The sequence below is a fragment of the Prionailurus viverrinus genome, chromosome A1 (assembly GCF_022837055.1).
Source record: "Prionailurus viverrinus isolate Anna chromosome A1, UM_Priviv_1.0, whole genome shotgun sequence".
In the NCBI taxonomy this organism is placed as follows: Eukaryota; Metazoa; Chordata; class Mammalia; order Carnivora; family Felidae; genus Prionailurus; species Prionailurus viverrinus.
This window is the reverse complement of record NC_062561.1, coordinates 239129141-239147570: the sequence shown is the minus strand read 5'-3', so window position 1 is coordinate 239147570 and position 18430 is coordinate 239129141. Positions and strand designations below refer to the sequence as shown.

The 18430-nt window shown below is 50.5% G+C and overlaps 1 protein-coding gene across 14 annotated transcripts in view; it reads left to right on the top strand.

Annotated features, from left to right (window-relative positions):
* Positions 1–578: 578 nt before the first annotated feature.
* Positions 579–18430, top strand: part of LOC125177012 (protein enabled homolog) — a 43789-nt gene continuing 25937 nt past the window's right edge. Inside the window, exons 1-5 of one of the 14 annotated variants that reach the window (XR_007156485.1) lie at positions 579–794; positions 1240–1359; positions 1815–1895; positions 3441–3887; positions 4178–5397. Coding sequence is in view for 2 of the 14 variants with exons in the window: in XM_047879048.1 (XP_047735004.1) it covers positions 4274–5401 (1128 nt within the window). In the remaining 12 variants the exon portion in view is untranslated. Of the gene's footprint in view, positions 1369–1814; positions 1896–3440; positions 4153–4177; positions 6550–18430 lie in introns of those variants that run through there. The other 13 variants (XR_007156488.1, XR_007156471.1, XR_007156478.1 and 10 more) reach the window with 13 other exon arrangements.

Sequence of the window (18430 nt, the reverse complement as noted above, 5' to 3'; positions counted from 1 at the left end):
AGCAGCGGGCAGGGCGCGCGGCGCCCTCCATCCACGCCCGGCCGGGGCGCGGCGCGGCGGCGGGCGCGGGGGCCGCGGGCCGAGGCGGGCCGGCCCGCGCACTAGCCTGCGAGGCCCGCGGGCCGGGGGAGCGGCGGGGCGGCGGCGGCAGCGGCGCGGAGCCGGTGGGCGCAGCCGCGCGCCAGGCCGGCGGTCGGGGTTTGGGGGAGTCTGGAGTCGGGAGTGAGGAGTTGAGGAAGGAGCGCTCGAGTTTCCGAGGGACATTGGAACGCGGAGCTGTCCGTCACGCGCTCATCTGCATATTCGGGCGCCCGCCCCCTCCCCTGCTCCGCCCGCTCCGCCCGCTCCCGCTGCCGGGCCGCGGCCGGGGGAGGGGCGGGGAGGGGAGGGCGGAGGAGGAGGAGGAGGAGGAGGAGGAGGAGGAGGAGGCGGCGGGAGGGCGGGGGAGAAGGAGGGAGGGACGCGCAGGCTTTTGTGGCGCAGTCGCCTCCCGCGCAGCCCCAGCCCGCGGCCCGCGGCCCCGCAGCCCGGCCCGGCCGAGCCCCGAGCCCCGGCGCGCGCCCCCTCCCACTCGACCGTACTCCCGCCGCCCCCCCCTCCTCCGCCGGCCTGCTCCCCGCCGCCGCCCCCGTCACCTTCCTCGTTCACCCCCAGCCCCCGCAGCCACTGCCTCCCCCCCCTCCCCGTTCGGCCCGCGGGGACTGAGCGGAGGCCGTCCGCACGCAGGCGGGTCTGGTCCACTTGGGGGACGCACGGCCCGCGCCCCGCTCTGCGCTACGAAGAGGCCGGCCCAGGTGACCGCGCGCGTGTCCCCAGGCTCCGGCCGGGAGCCTCGGGCCGAAGGGAGGGCGGGGTGGCAGCGCCGGCGGCCCGGGTCCTCCTGGGGGTGGCGTGCGCGGCTCTCACCTCCACCTTCCCGGGTCCCCTCTGCCTCGCCGTGGAAGGCGCCCCGCGTGGCCTCGGGTCCGGTCGCCTGCCCCGCGCCGTCCCGCGTGTCCCTGCGGGACCCGGATCCCGGGCGCCTTCCTCGCGGACTGCCAGGAGGGCCCAGAGGTGAGCTTGCTGCCCCGAAGTCCACAGCGGAGACCCGGGGCTCTGGGCGTGAGGACTTTCCGCTTTGGGGAAGGTTTAGACACACGCCGCCCGTGTCCCACCCGCGAAGATGCCACCCCTCCCCCGAGAGTTTTATTTGATTTTATTTTAATAAGTTGACTCCTCCGTCGGACGTGTGTCATAAAGCATTCTAGAGAATGACTGTCACCGGACAGACCGCCTCTGGCACGACGCGAAGCCTTGCTGTCACTTGGGGAGGAAGGAGAAGGAGCCAGGCCTCTGGCAGGAACGCAGGCAGCGGCAGAGGTAGGCCAGGTAACTGGCGGCTCGGGACGTGCCTCTGGGGGCCCGGAGGGGAGATGCTTAGCGGCGGGCCCTGGGACCCCAGCCCCAGAAAACCCTTCACTCCATTGCCTCTCTTCCACCCCTCCCCCACCAGGGGCAGGAGGGTGCTGGGGGAGGGGGTGCTCAGGAGGTCCACCGGGTATCCGTGTGTGGGGTCCTGGGCAGACGCCCATCCAACAGGTGCCTCTTCCCCAGAGGCCGCCTCGGAAAGGTTTCCTGTAAGGTCGAATCCCTGCAGGTGAGGGCTCGGCCTGCAGCCCTCTCGCCCCCACGCTTCCCTGCACTCTACCCTGGCAGCCCGGCTGCCGAGTTCTGTTAAGGTCCTGCGGGGGCAGACCCCGGGCTAGGCTGCAGCCCAGTCCTGTTGGCCAGCAGAACTTTGAAGACATAGTTAAGCTGCGTTTGTCTTTCCCTAGGTCCAGGGGAGCCCGTCCCAAACCCAGGTGTCGGGCTTGAGAAGAACCCATCCTCAGTGGCCTGCAGGCTTGTGGCTCCTAGTAGGTGCCTGTTGCCTCCAGCCGCCACCAGTCTTCTGGCTCCTGTCTCCCCAGTGCTCCCCCTCTTCCTAAAATCCAGCCTCCTGGCTTCAACCTCCACATCGGGGCTTCCCACACACTGGGCCACTTGGAGGACCCAGCCCCCTGGTTCCCACCACGCTGCCGCCCCACGTGGGCCGTCCTAACTCAGTGTAGGGCAGACTTTACACCAATTATTGAAGTGTGGAAAAGGAAAGAGAAAACGGAGGGGGGGGGGGGTTGGTGCTCCAGCAGTCCTCGGAGCATACCAGCGTCGGGGTCTGGGATGTTTTTGGTCTTCCGGAGAGGGGATTCTGGGAGGTAGAGGCCTCGAAAGAGAGTCACCCAGGTGGGATGACAAATGTAACAGCCAACGGATCAGATTGCAGGCTTCGGGGGTTCGCTCCCAATTAGATAGTTTAAGTGAAAAAAAATCAGGTCTAATGTTTATCACCAAGGATGACTGGCCTGCAATGTTTCCATTTCCAAAGGCCAGTTCCTGCTGTGTTTCATTAGCATTTGGGGCTCGTCCCCTCGCCCTCCCTCCCTCTCCCTCCACCCCCCTTGGGCCTGATCTCTGCCAGGGGCAGAAAAGAAAACAGCGAATTATTACAAAAACATCCCCAGTTTGGAACAGGAGCGTATGCTCCGGATACACTCGATTTTGACATCAATTAAGTATATAAGCAGACAAGGCCACGTGGCTTTGGAGGGGCTCCCGCCGCCCAGGGCGCGTCTCCACCACGGCTGTCTCCTCTTCGTCTCTTTCGCGCGAGCTGCTGATTCTGAAGACAGCCTCTTCCTCCCGCGTATTTCCCCCAGCAATTACACCCCTCCACTGAAATCCAAATTCTCCATACTGCTGCCTGCTACTAATAAAAACCGTCTACCTTGCACTATTAAACAGTCGAATCGCAGTGCTTGCCGCTTTTATTGGTAGTGACTGTAGCAAATTAACATGCCTACGCAGAGACATTAAAACTTAGGCTCCGCATTGTTCCTGGAATATATAAACTTCGTTTCACGTTAAAGCTCCCGGATTTTTTTTTTTTTTAAGTCACTTTCCTTGTCTTGGATTAAAGTTGGCTGGCTCTTCTTTTAAAACAAGTCAGTGGGAAAAACAGGCTGCAAGCGAGGAGGCCCGACGCGGTGGCTCGGCACGCGGCCGCCCGCGAGGGTGGCGAACTCCGTCCCCGGTGACCGCGGAGAGCGCAGGCCGCGCGGGGAGCGAGCCGCCGGCCCCGGGCCCCAAGGCCGCCCGTGCAGCAGGGCGGGGACCCGGGCGCTTTGGTGGCGGGCGAGGGGTGTCCGGGCGCCTGGCCGCGGCTGTTTTCGTGGCGTCCGAGCCGGAGCGGCAGACGGAGGCGAGGCCCGCGCGGCAGCCCCGGCCAGCTGCGGTGACAGCGCGATGGCTCGTAACCGTCACGTAGGCGGCGCGCGGTTTCGGGCTCGGTTTCCCTCTCCTCCCCTCCGCGCGCGGATGAAAAGAAGTTAACACCGTCGCATTTCTGTGTCTTGTCCCCACAGCCGCCGGTGCCTTTCGAGCGAGTCGGCGTGGACACGAACGTTTCAAGGAGCCGGGGCGTCCTGCGAGGCCGAGCGCAGAGAAAGGCCTGGAGCCGGGCTTGCGCCCGAGGGTCTCTCGGAAGGAGCTGGCGGCGCCGGCCGGGCCGCCTCGCAGCCTCGGTCGGCCCAGGGCTCTCGGGCGGGGCGCGGGGAGGCCGGGGAGCGGCGCGGGCCCGGGAGTCGTGCGCGCGGGCGGCGAGGGGGCGCTGTGGCCCGCGGCTGCGGCCTGGTCCCTGCAGCGGTGGCCCCGGCGCAGTCCCCGGCCACTGAACGGCGGTGGGCGCTCTCGCCCCGGCCCGGCCTACCTCTGCCCGCGTCGCTTTAACTTGGGGAAGAAGGAAAACTAGGCCGGGCGTTTCGATGAACCGAAGCCGCGCACGAACTTGCTTCACTCTGCCTCACTGCCGGGTAATGGGCGCAGTTTGTGGGGTTGGTGGCAACACTTACAAAATGGAACGTGTAATGGGGGGGGGGGTCGATTAAGGTGAACGTACACATTTCCCCCCAGGGCTGTGACTTTCGCCACATGGGCGTGGGCGCGTCAGGGCACCTGCCCAGCGTGTTCCGAATCCCGGGTCGCTGCTGGCCCACGACTTCCTGGGGCCCTGCAGCAAACGCAGCCAGAAGGAGTCGGGGGTCACGAAGTTCGCATCTGCAACTTCCTTTGTTTCCGTCTCCCTCTGTTTCTCGCAAAGCAGCGCTGGCCGCCGTGAACTGCGCGAAGAGCAAGTCCCAACGAGACGCCAATCTCTCTCCGGCGCGGGTACCTCCGGGCTCGTCCGACGGGGCTGCAGATGCGGCGCTCTTCGGAGGTTCTCAAACACGGTTCCGGTGAGACCTGTCCCCGCAGAGCGAGCGCGCGGGAGAACCCTGGCAGGCGGGGGTGGGGGGTTGGGGGGTCCCCTCGCCCCTGGCCTGGAGCTGCCTGCGGCCTCGCGGGAGGAGACCCGAGGGCGCAGCCCCCAGAGGCCGGGGGGCAGCCCGTGGGGTCGGGACCCCAGCACCGAGGGCACCTCTCTGGCTCCCCAGGCACCGGTGTTTGGTTACCGGTTGCTGACTCGAGCGTAGCGACGGCAGACCCCGGTGCCTTCGAGCGGGCAGCCAAGTGTGCGTCCCCCCCGCGGCGCCCGCCTCCGACGCGTCCCCACTTCCGCGCGTCCGGCGGCCTCTGTCCCTGCCCGCCCCCCGCCTCCCCCCGTCCGCGTCCTCCCAGCTCCTCTGCCGCCGCTTCCCCCGCCTCCGGCGCGCAGCCCCTGGGCCCGAATTCCGTTCCCGGAGACCCGCTTCGGGAGCGGCCCGCGTGGGTCAGCGATCCGCGCGGGAGGCAGGTGGGCGAGCCCCCCCCCCCGCCCCCCTGGCCTCTCCCCCGCGCGCGCACGCGGACGCGCGCCCGCGCGCCTCCGGGAGGGTCTCCCCGCTCCTGCGCGGACAGAGCGGCGGTCGGGCCGGGGTCTGGCTTCGTTGTGCTCCTGGTTCGCGTTTCGGCTTTTTTTTTTTTTTTTAAGTGTTTCTGCAAGGCAAACAGTGTTCGGGACAACTCAGCTGCCCCCCTCCCTGCCCCGCGGCAGCGCCCCCCGCTCCCCCCCCCAACCCCGGCCTGGCCGTCGCCGCTCGAGCGGGGGGCGCACCTCCGGGGGCCGGCGGCGCGGACCGAGCGGAGCCCGCGGGCGCAGGAGCAGGTAGGACCCCCGCTCGCAGGAATACGCTGGCGAAGGAGGCTTCTCTTCAGCCGTCTGACGGCTGCTTTAGCGCCTGTCTGGGGCCGTGTTGCATCGCCTCGGGCTAACTCCTCGTCGGCCGTGTGTACCCCAAAACAGCTCGCCCAGACCGCCGACTCGGGGGCACAGGGCAGGCGCACAGGCCAGCCCGGCCCCTACCAAGCTCTCCCGGAGGCTGTGGCACACCTGGGATTGCTTAGGTAGGGAGGGCAGGAGGGTTTTGTTTCCTTTTTGTTTTTGATTTGTTTTGTTTTTCTTTTGAAAAACTGGGGAGCATGCGGAAGCCATTTGACAAATTGCACCAAAACAGTCATCATAAAAACTTCAGTTGGGCAGCACAGAAATGGCCGACCCCCGCCAGGGGGAGGACCCTGGGAGCTTTGCAGATAGGACAAGCCATGCTGTGCAGAATCAGAAAGAATCCTCGGAGTCCGAGAGTGAAGACGAGCCATTTGGTGGGAAAATGGACCCGCGATAGGAACAGACTGTGCGGAGAGCAGGTCTGAAAAGGCTCAAGGATGCCCCAACTCCCTAGTGATGGGAAATCAGAAAGTGCCCCAGGTGCGACTTTCCGTCCACTGGAGGCCACCAGACTAGGGTGCAGGCACAGGGAATGCCTCTCACTGCAGTGCTAGCTGAAATTGCTGAGAGGAAACTAGGGAGCTGTTTGGCAGCACGTGGGAGGTCAGCAGACACCCACTTCTCTGGTCTGCAACCCCCCGCTTCCTGGTCCACCACAGAGAGCAGGCCAGTGGAGGCAGGGAGGGGTGGCCAAGCACCGCCCGCAGCGTTGTTTGCCAAGTACAAACTGGGGACCCCCGGACCGCAGTCAGCGCAGGCCTGGATACAAAACGTGGGGCATATTTCATGGAACACAGTGGCCCCCAGGGGTGAATGTGCATGAAGGTAGTGCCCCTTGGGTCAAAGTGTGTAAGTCCTGAAGGTACAAAGCTGAGTGAGAAAATCCTCCGAAAGGAAAAGGATTCGGGCAAGATGATGCAAAGGGTGGAGTTTTACGGATGACAATATTCTGTGCTATTTACAGACGGGTGGGGGGCTGTCCCAGAGGCTGCTGTCACAGTGTGGGAAGGAAGGCCTCCACTCCCCTGCAGGGCGCCTGAGTACTTGTGAAGGGTGGGGGGGGGGGGGTTGGTATTTGGAGAGGGGTCCAGCGCTATTGGTGATGTTTTAATTCTGAAAAGCGTATCTGATGTAAATGTCCCACGAAAGGTGAATGATTATTCACTTGGAATGATGGTCACATGCAGTTATGTTACTCTGTACGTTTCTATTGTGTGGAAATATTTTGTGTTGAAAATGAAAATAAAAAATAAGAGTTAGCATTTTAAAAAGTGTTATACTACAGAAGAAGTATAATTTAGGGGTTTTATTTAAAAGCAAAACAAGGAAGTGCCTGGGTGACTCAGTCCGTCAAGCATCCGACTTTGGCTCAGGTCATGATCTCATGGTCCGTGAGTTCAAGCCCCGCGTCGGGCTCTGTGCCAACGGCTCAGAGCCTGGAGCCTGCTTCAGATTCTGTGTCTCCCTCTCTCTCTGCCCCTCCTCTGCTCATGCTCTGTCTCTCTCAAAAATAAATAAACATTAAAAAAAATTAAAACAAACAAAACAAACAACTAGGTCTTGGGTTTGCCGTTCAGACCTTTAAATGGATTTTGTCACCTGTGTATATGTCTTTGTGCCATTATCCGAGGCCCGGCAGGGGGACGGGCTGCTTGGGCAGCAGGCTCCCCAGGATCACTGTGCCTTCCATCTGGGGTCTGCAGAGTCACTGCCTCGCCTCGTGGGAGGTGGGCCTGGCCCCTGGCTCTGCTCTAGGCGGGGGGCACCATGGGCACCGAGGCCTCCAGGGAAGGGGAAGGTTCAGGGATCACTGCAAGTGTCCGTGGGGAGAGGCTTGCCTTGACGCTGAGTGCATTCCCGCATCTTCCCTGATGTCACAGGGAACATCTTTAAGAAATCCCAGTCGAGGTTAGAGAGAGGGGCTGGGGGCAGCACACAGCCTAGCGAGGAAAGGAGAAGAGAGGCGGGCCTGGGAGACAGACGGTGCTGCTCTGCCAGGCTGTGACCCTTCAACACCACCTCACTCCTGGAGGAGACTCCTCCGGCCTTTCTTGCCTCAAGCTCCTTCTAGAAACAAGGCACTCTCACTCTCCTCTCCGCTGCAGCCAGAGGGATCTGGGTCTTCACATACAAATCTGCTCAGAGCCCTTGCTCAGTGGGAGAGGCCGCGAGGCCGGGTCCTTTGGCCTGGCCTGTCAGCGATCATAGTGGTCTGCATATGTCATTCTGCTCCCCAACCTGTTTAGAGCCTGGCCAGGAGGTGGGCACTCTTGCCTGGGAACCACCACACTTCCGAAAGCTTCCCTGTGCCAACATGGCCGAAAGCCCTTTGGAACTCGTTTCTGCCCACAGCTGTAGGCTGGCAGCTCCCCGGCTCCCTGCTCGCAGCACCCTGGCCCACTGGCCTGTCCACCAGCAGGCACATTGCCTCCCTGGCCGGGCCTCTACAGATTGCTTCACCCCGTCAGTCCTTCCCCCTCGTTCTCCTTGGGAGCTGCTGGTGTCCGGGTAGGCGGGCTCTCTGGCCTCATTCTCCCACCCCCCAGTCCAAGCCTGGGAAAGTCATGAACACTAAATAAGTGTTGAATAAATGAATGAATGAACGGGTGGATGAATGGCTCACTCCTGGTTGTTCATTTTTACTTGTAAGAGGCACAGCAAGGAGCCAAGGGAGATGAGCAGAGAACTGACCCGGACACTTGTGCAGATTTCACCACTGCTTCCCCCTGGGGCAGTCCCCTGCACCTGAGCGTCGTGGACCACAGGTCATGGGGCAGATCAGATGACAGGAGCCCTGGCTCTCCAATGTACGGCATGATCAATTTTGGGTGTTAAACTTTAGGACCTAATAGATATGCACATTGAAAATAACGTGGAGTTTTTAAAACATTCCTGAGTTAGGGGCACCTGGATGGCTCAGTTGGTTGAGCGTCCGACTTTGCTCCGGTCATGATCTCACAGTTCGTGAGTTCGAGCCCCGATGACAGCTCGGAGCCTGGAGCCGGCTTCGGATTCTGTGTCTCCCTCTCTCTCTGCCCCTCCCCCACTCTCACTCTGTCTCTCTCTCTCTCAAAAATAAATAAACATTAAAAAGAAAATTCCCGAGTTAGCCATCAGCCCCCAAACTTGCATTCCTTGAGCAAAGTGGGCACGTGTTTTCTGTTTTGCATCCGGAATGACCTGTGCTGTTCCCAGCACATAGCAGGTGCTCACAGCAATTAATTGGGTTGACTGAATGAATGCGTGTTGACATTTGGGAAAAGGAAACTTGAACATGAGCAAACTGAACGGTGATGATATTTTACATAAAATATTCAGGGTGGGAAAGAGTTATAGTATTTAAAAAATTAATTTGATTCCAGCAAGAATTTTGTGGATACAGGCAAATCAATTCCCAAATTTATTCTTAAAGACATGGTCATTAGTACTGCTTAAATAATTTTGGTGAAGGACAAAGTAGGGGGAATCAGTCGATTTTATTTTAAGACGTTACGTGGCTACCAGAGTCCGGAGTATGTGGTGCTGGTGGAGGGACAGACATGTAGATCATCGGAGCAGAATAGAGAGCACAGACACAGACCCACACGAGCCTGACCTGTTTGATGACAATGAAAAACAATTCAGTGGAGGAAAGTTAGTCTCTTCCACAAATGGCGCTGGAGTCACTGGACATTCCCAGCAAAACAACAACATGTACAACATGTCAGCCCAACTCTCACACCTTGCTCAATAATGAACTAAAAATGGATCACTGACTTAAATGGAATTGTAGAACTTTGAGAAAAACATAGAAGAAAATCTTTAAGATCTAGGAGCTAGGCAGTGAATTCTTAGGCCAGGCACCAAAGGCATACGCAGAAAAGGAAAATTTGATTAATTGAACTTGATCCAAATTAAAATTTTTGTTCTGGGAAAGACACTTCCAGTTTTAACTATTATTCTTTTTGTGAAAGATATTTGTAAAAGAACGCAAAGATGAGCTGCAGAGTGAGGGAATTATCTGCAAAACACATATCCAACAAAGGACTAGTATCTACAATATATAAAGAACACTAAAACAAAGCAAAACAAAGAAAGAAAGAAAACAATGACAGGAGACCATCATTTGGAATCTGGACAAAAGATCTAAGAAGACATTTCACCAAAAAGGATATAGAGATGGAAAATAGGCACATGAACAGATGTTCAATGTCATCAAGGAAATGCAAATTAAAACCACAATGAAAGGCATGACCCCCCTCGAATGGCAAAGGTAAATAGAAGAGTGACACCCTCAAATGCTGGTGACCACTTGGAGAAGCGGGCACGTCCACACCTTGCTGGTGGGCATAACAGAATGATACAGTCACTCTGGTAAACAGTTGGGCAGTTTCTTCCAAAACTAAACTTGAAACTCCCGCAGAGTCCGGCAGTTGCGTTCTTGGGCATTGGTCCCAGAGAAACAGAAACGTGCATTCACACCAACTCTGCACACGGATGTTCCCAGCAGCCTTATTTGTAATAGAAACTGGAATCAGCCAGATGTCCTTCTGAGGCCGAATGGTAGAGCTACTGCTCAGCTGTGCACACAGTGAGCTGTGGGTCCACGAGGCAATCCCGATGGATCTCCAGAGAATTAGGTTGTGGGGCAAGAGCCAATCCCAAAGGCTACCTACGGCACGACACATAGAATCTAAATCAAAAATGGATAGAACGTTTTAGAATGAGAAGATCGGAGAAGGGGGCACCAGTTTGGTGGGGACAAGGGTGGGGAGTTGGGGGAGGTGAGGGAAATGGGCGTGTCCATACAAGGGAATGGGAGGCGCCCTTGGGATATTTTGTGCTGCCCCCTCTGAGCACGGGCGACCAGGGCCCGGTGAGACCACCCCCTTCCCAGGACACAGAACCAGGAGCCACATCAGTGTCCCTGCACTGAGGCTCTGGGGGGAAGTTGCAGGAGCACCAGACAGACACTCAGGAAGTGGAACTCTAAGAGGGGACCTTTCTGCATTGTTCTCTTAATTTCAGGGAGGCCTGGAGGGGAGGATTTGTAACAGTACCAGTGGATACAAATCAGTCACAAAATTTGGTGGATTCTTTCTTCATTTGTTTTTTTTTTTTTTTCAAAATGCTATTATTGTGTGCAGAAAGATTTGTAAGGATACACAGGAAACGCCAGGTAACTATTCACGAGGAGTGAAATCTGCAGCATGAAATCAGAAGAATCTACATTTTGCCATGTCATGTGTATTTGGTAATTTTAAAAAGCTATGTACCAAGTGATGAATCGGGTGCATACGATAAAGGAGCGAGGGGAAGAGCAGGTCTCTATATCTGTTCTCTTTTGAACTCTCTGACTTTGCCAGAGTTTTACATGACTCTCTGAGAAAAATATTTATGGTCAGCTTTTATATATAGATTTTGAAATAAAGCACATAATCAATTATATTTCAGATAAGTGCACATATATTTCTAATTTGTATTTAGCATCAAAATATTTTTATTTATATCTCTCCCCATATATCGAAAGTCTTATTTCCTTCAACATGGTATATTCACTTATTTGATTTATCTCAAAATATATTGCATTGACATTATTAATAACAATAAATTCACTGAGTGCAGTTGTTTTTTAAATTTCCTTGCAATTTTTTTTTGTATCTGGAAAACATCATATTTAGGATGCATAAGGCACTATGTTCAAAATTACTTGAACGTATTACATTATCTCATCAATGTTATACAGGTTTATGTATTTCTATCTACCTTAATTTTAGGGTTTTCCCCTTTTTGGACTGGCTTCCATTTAAAAAAATTTAATGTTTCTATATTTTTGAGAAAGAGAGACAGAGCATGAGCAGGGGAGGGGCAGAGAGACACAGAATCCGAAGCACCTCCAGGCTCCGAGCTGTCAGCACAGAGCCCAGTGCGGGGCTCGAACTCACGAACTGTGAGATCGTGACCTGAGCAAAGTTGGGCGCTCAACCGACTGAGCCACCCAGGTGCCCCTGGATTCCATTTTTTGCAGAATAATTCCCATGGTTTCAGTGTTATGAACAGTGAACTCAGCAAAGTCTTGCCTCTTTCCTTCCCTTTTATTTGTCTCCCCCACCGCCATCAGTCCGTCTTCGTCAGCTTCTAGGAAGTCTTCCCCGTTTCTTTTTGCAAATGTAAGCCAAGACATGCGTGCATTCATGACAATAAGTAAATCCTCTTCCTTTCTTTCTTAGAGACGAGGTAGCCTATTGTACACACTATTCAACACCCTGCTACTCTTTTTGTAACAATAAATCAAGGACCTCACTACAAATTACTTTGTAGAGATTTTCCTCATTTTTTTCAAAAGTACCTACATAGCATTCATCTTGGAATGCATTGCGGTCAATCAGCCAGACCCCTCGTAAAGATATTTGTGTCGTTTAAGCTTTCACTTTTAGAAACAGTGCTGCGGTTTCTACGAAGGCTGTCCCGTATTTGTAGCGGTCCAGGAGCAGGATGGATTGTAAGAAGTGGGGTGACCGGGTCGCGGGGTGGACGGATGTGCGGTGTCGTCAGGGACGAGGCTGGCGGTACGGTCTCATGTCTCTCAGCAAGGCGGGAGGGCGCTGGCTGCTTCACACGTGTGCCAACACTTGGCATGCTCAGTCTCTTCCACTTAGCCACTCCGGTGGCTATGACAGGTGTTTTCTCAGATTCTGTATTTGTGTGTTTGATGTGCATGCATCACAGCGCCAACATGTCTCATCAACATAGAAACAAGAGTCCTCATGCATGTAAGGGACCCAAGTCCCGCAGCCTATCAGAGGGTAAAGCACCATGCACAAATGGGGTTCATCCCGGGAACTGAGAGTTGACTCAACTTGGAGAAATCGATGTAATTCACTATGTCAAGAGAGTAAAGGGGATAAATCATGTCAGTAGATGGAGAAAAAAATGGACAAATTTATGACTCCTTTATTAAGAATGTTCAGAAAACCATGGGCAGAATGAAATCGCTCAATTGGACGGAGAACACCAACATGCACCACAGCGGACATCAGTGTTAACCAGAGAAGAGTTAATGCCTTTCAGGGTTGGGAGCACGATAAGGATTTGCACTGGATCCCGGCATTGCACTGGGGGTCTTAGCTGGTGTAATAAGATAATAAGCAGACAAGCAAACAAGCAAATGAAGAAATAAGGCAAAATTTGGAAGGTTTCTTAGGCAGCATGACTGTGAAAAACAAAGTATCTATCAGAATTAGTATGTGAATGTAGCAAGGTCACAGGATAGAAAATCCATATGAAAACAATTGCATTTCTTTTTATTTTATTTTGTTTTATTTTCATCATGACAAGTGTACTCTTTAATCCCCATCACCCATTTCTCCATCCCCTGACCCACCTCCCCGCTGGTGACCATCGATATGTTCTCTGTAGTTAAGAGTTTGTTTCTTGGTTTGTCTCCTCTTTTTTTTTTCCCCTTTGCTCATTTGTTTCGTTTCTTAAATTCCACATAAGTGAAATCATATATTTGTCTTTCTCTGACTGACTTACTTTGCTGAGCATAATACTGTCTAGTTCTGTCCATGTCATTGCAAATGGCAAGATTTCATTCTTTTTTATGGCTGAGCAGTATTCCATTTTCTATATATACGACATCTTTTCTATCCATCCATCAGTTGATGGACATTTGGGCAAGAGGTTTCCTTTTTCTCCACATCCTCACCAGTACTTGTTGTTTCTTCTGGGTTTTTTTTTTTTTTTTGTCTTTAAAGATTTTATTTTTAAGTGATCTCTACACCCAATGTAGGGCTCAAACTTACAACCTGAGACTGAGTTTCATGTTCTACTGACTGAGCCAGCCAGGCCCCCTACTGCGTTTCTGATTTTGGTCATTCTGACAGGTGTGAGGTGACAAATCTCCAAGGTTTTAATTTATATTTCTCTGATGATGAGTGATGCTGAACCTCTTTTCATGTGTCTGTTGGCCATCTGGATGTCTTCTTTGGAGAAATGCCTATTCATGTCTTCTGCCCTTTTTTAAATTGGATTATTTGTTTTGGGGGTGTTGAGTCGATCAATTCTTTATATATTTTGGTTACTAACCCTTTGGCAGATGTTTTATTTGCAAATATCTTCTATTCAGTTGGTTGCCTTCTAGTTTTGTTGATTGTTTCCTTTGCTGTGCAGAAGCTTTTTATTTTGATGTAGTCCCAATAGTTTATTGTTGCTTTTGTTTCCTTTACGTCAGGAGACATATCTAGAAAAATGCTGCTATGGCTGATGTCAGACAGATTACTGCCTGTGCTCTTCCGAGATTTTTATGGATTTATGTCTCACATTTGGGCCTGTAGTCAATTTTGAGTTTATTTTTGTGTAGGATGTAAGAAAGTGCTCCAATTTCATTCTTTTTCATGTGGTTGTTCAGTTCTCTCAACACCATTTGTTGGAGAGACATTTTCCCCATTGTATATTCTTTCCTGCTTTATCGAAGATTAATTGACCATTTAATTGTGGGTTCATTTCTGGGTTTTTTTTTTTGTTGTTGTTCAGTTCCATTGATCTATATGTCTATTTCTTTAAAGTTTATTTATTTATTTTGAGAGAGAGATTGAGAGAGAGACCAGATGTACATGGGCATCCATGAGCAGGGGAGGGACAGAGAGGAAGAGAGAGAATCCCAAGCAGGTTCTGCACTGACTGTGTGGAGCCTGACCTGGGGTTTGAACTCACAAACTCAAATCATGACCTGAGCTGAAATCAAGAGTCAGATGCTCAGCCAACTGAGCCGCCCAGGCACCCATCTGTCTGTTTTTATGCCAGTATCATACTGTTTTAGTTACCACTCCTTTTTTAATGTAACTTGAAACCTGGAATTATGGCACATCCAGTTTTGTCATTCTTTTTTCAATTGCTTTGGCTATTCAAGATCTTTTGTGGTTGCATACAAATGTTAGGATTGTTTGTTCTCGTTCTGTGAAAATGTTGGTATTTTGCTAGGGATTACACGAAATCTGTAGATCGCTTTCAGTAGAATAGACATTTGATACAAAACAATTATATTGCTACAATGTAGCAATAAGTTATAGGAAATTTAATTTTTGACAATTTTTTAACAAATAAGCATTTAAATTTCAGTGAGTACGAATCAATTGAGTCAGATGTATCACACAAAAACTCTACCCAGAACACTACGCAAGAGTGAGGGAGAGAAGTGTCAATAAAACGAGAGGTATGTCACACTCCTGGATTGCAAACTCCATCTGTTAAGATGTCCATTCTCCCCAGATTGGTATGTAGACATATGGCATCAATCGACACATCGGTGGTTTGGTTTGTTTTGTTTTGTTTTGTTTTGTTTTCGGAGAAACTGATAGACTTATTCTAAAGTTTATGTGCAGTTACAAAGAACAAGATAAGTTGAACAATTTTGAAGGAGAACCAACTTGGAAAGCTTACGCCACTTGACTTTAAGCCTGACTATAAAGCTATGGTAATTAAGACAGCTTGACACCGGTGAATAGAAAGACCTATAGACCCACAGAACAGAATAGGGAGCCCAACGTAGATCTGTACATAGATGATCGCTTAGTCTTTTATTTACTTATTTTTTAGAAATCCATGTTAGTTAACATACAGTATAGTCTTGGCTTCAGGAGTAGAACCCAGTGATTCACTACTTACATACGACACCCAATGCTCATCCCAACCGGTGTCCTCTTTCATGCCCATCACCCATCTAGCCCATCCCCCCACCACCTCCCTTCCAGCAGCCCTGTTTGTTCTCTGTGTTTAAGAGTCTCTTATGTTTCGCCTCTCTGTTTTTATCTTATTTTTCCTTCTCTTCCCCTATGTTCATTTGTTGTGTTTCTTAAATTCCACATATGAGTAAAAGCATATATTTGTCTTTCTCTGCCTGGCTTATTTCGCTTAGCATAATACACTCTAGCTCCATCCACGTTGTTGCAAATGGCAAGATTTCATTTTTTTGATTGCTGAGTAATATTCCATTGCATGTATATACATATATATATACACACACAACGTCTTGTTTATTCATTCACCAGTTCGATGGACATTTGGGCTCTTTCCTTAATTTGGTTATTGTTGATGGCGCTGCTATAAACCTTGGGGTGTGTGTATCCCTTCGAAATAGCATTTTTGTGTCTTTTGGATAAATTCCTAGTAGTGCAATCGCTGGGTCATAGGGTGGTTCTATGTTTAATTTTTTAGGAGCCTCCATACTGTTTTCCACAGTGGCTGCACCAGTTTGCATTCCCGCCAACAGTGCAAGAGGGTTCCCCTTTCTCCACATCCTGGCCAACATCTGTTGTTTCCTGAGTTGTTACTTTTAGCCATTCTGACAGGTGTGAGGTGATATCTCATCATGGTTCTGATTTGCATTTCCCTGATGATGAGTGACGTTGAGCATCTTTTCATGTGTCTGTTGACCATCTGGATGTCTTCTTTGGAGAAGTGTCTATTCATGTCTTTTGCCCATTTCTTCACTGAATTATTTGGTTTTGGGGTGTTGAGTTCGATAAGTTCATTATGGATTTTGGATACTACCCCTTTAGATGGTCACTTAGTTTTGACATAAATACCTTGGTGCAAAAGCAACTCAATATCCACATGAAAAAAAATGAACTGTGTGTTCTACCTCAGACCATACACTGAGTTATTTTGAAATGGATCATAAATCTAAATGCAAAAGCTAAAACATCTGGAAAAAAACCATATGAGCATATCTTCACAGTTTCAGTGATTCACATATTCCTTAGATAGGACACACACAAGAATATCCTTAAAAGAAAAAAGGCTTTAGTTGGAGTTCAAGTGATCCGTAAGTGACAAGGACAATACAATGAAAGGACAAGCCACAGTGTATAATTTGTGATATAGATTATATTGTTTATAGCATGAATCCTGTGATATAAGATATATTGTATACAGTGTATAATTTGACCAAAATGCATATATATGAACACATCAGACACTTTGATAAGAAGACAAGGAGCCTAATAAAAAATGGGTAAAAGTCTTGAATGGACACTTGCCAAAAGAAGACGTAAAATGGCCAATAAGCCTTTCAGAAATGGTCAATGTCATTAGTCATAAGAGAAATGCAAACTTAAAGCACAAGATACTACTACAAACCCGTTAGAGTCAGGCTAAAACTAAAGCCTGAGAATATCAAGTGTTAGCAACGATGAGGAACAAGCCAGACTCTTCACTACCGCTGGTGAGGTGTGAAATCACATGCACACTTGGAAAACTCTTGGCACTTTTATATATAGTTCAGCATCCACTTGCCACTTGTCTAAGAGATTCTACTCTTAGGTATTTACCCAAGAGAAAAGAATACACATGTCCTGCAAACTATCTGACCCAAATGTTTATTGTGATACTATTCATAACAGCCCCAAACTGGAAACAAGCCAAGTATTTATCAATAGATGAATGGAGAGTTAAGTTGTAGTCTATTTACCAAATGTAATAATGCCGTAATCAAAAGGCTGAACTACCACACACAACATGGGTGGATCTCAAAAACATTTTGTTGAAACAAGAAACTAGATACAAAAGAGGGTAGATAGTCTAGAAGGGTGTGCTGATGGTGTTCTAGAACAGTACTGGCTAAGATTAATCAGGAGCCCACAAGCCGCCTGGGACGTCAGTGGTGGAGGACTAAGACGGGTCGGGGCAGGTGGAGACCTCACCCGATATGCTGATCGGTGTCATGATTGCATGCATGTGTATATTTACGAAAGCTACCAAATTTGACACTTACCATCTGATCTTTGTATCATATATAAATTATGCTTTAAGTAGCAAACATATACGTCTTACGTTTTACTAAAATTACAAAACAATGTTTAAAATACTCCTGGGGCTCCTGGGTGGCTCAGCTGGTTGAGCGACTGACTTTGGCTCAGGTCACGATCTCGAGGTCTGTGAGTTCGAGCCCTGCGTCAGGCTCTGGGCTGACAGCTCGGAACCTGGAGCCTGCTTCGGATTCTGTGTCTCCCTCTCACTCTGTCCTTCCCCCACTCATGCTCTGTCTCTATCTCAGAAGTAAATAAACATTAAAATTTTTTTTAAAAAAATACTCCTAAAGAGTTTATGTTTACATCCCTCCACCTGTTTACCAAATCCTGTCCGACCTGGACGTTCTCAATCATTTCTATCTTTGCCAGTATGACTGGAGATAAACAATGTTTTACCCGTGTGTTAACTCTCCTTGGTCTTTTGTTACATTTGAGCCTGAACACATCTCATATTTATCGGTCAGTTAGCTTTCTGCTTCTGTGAATTGTCCCCTTAGTTTCTTTTCTTTTTTTTTAAATTTTATTGTTGATCTTTCTGTTATTAATAAGTGATCTTGTAACTTATGATACTAAGCCTTTTACATCCATGTAAATTGAAATTATTTTCCTAACGTTTTGATCTTTCAACTCAATTTAAAGTATTTTTTAACTTAAATAAGTCCTTGATTTATCAAGGACTTAGTATCGTCTGTCAGTGGTTTATAAGTTGTGACCTTTTGGTTGGTTGATTGAAGACATTTCTTCAAAGAACCTAGAACGCCAAATACGTGTTTCTTTTTGTAACTATAGGCCTTTCACAGTAACATTTTTTATTCTTTGGGAATTATCTTTTTAACGATGTGAGGTAACGTTTACTGAATGGATAGCAAATTTTCCCAAGCTCCGAATTTGTTTCTCCTACAAAGGACAAGTTGAAACAGCCTCCACTCTTTCATATTATGTTTCCACAGATTTGCGGGTCTCATCTAGTCGGTCTTTTTTTCTAAGTTGGTTTTTATTTTTATCAAAGTTATACATGGTCATCATTTGAAAACTCAGCCCCCTCCTCCCCTTCCCTGTTGTTTGCTCTGCCCAGACTGTGCCCCTCACAGGCTCCTCACGCCAGGAGGGAGAGGCCAGCCCCCTCTCCTTGCACCTGCACAAGCCTCAGGACAGGTTTTCATCAACAGAGTACAACGGAAGCAACTTTCGGCGACATCCAGCTCCAGCAGGGGATGGGGGCTTGGCTTCCTGGGCGCCCGGCTGCCATGTTGTAAGGAAGCTCAGGCCAGACCCCCTCCTCCCCCAGGCAGACAGAGGCCACACAGACAGAGGCCCCGCCGGGAGAGGGCATCTGGGACGCTTCTGTGAGCTCCCGGCTGGA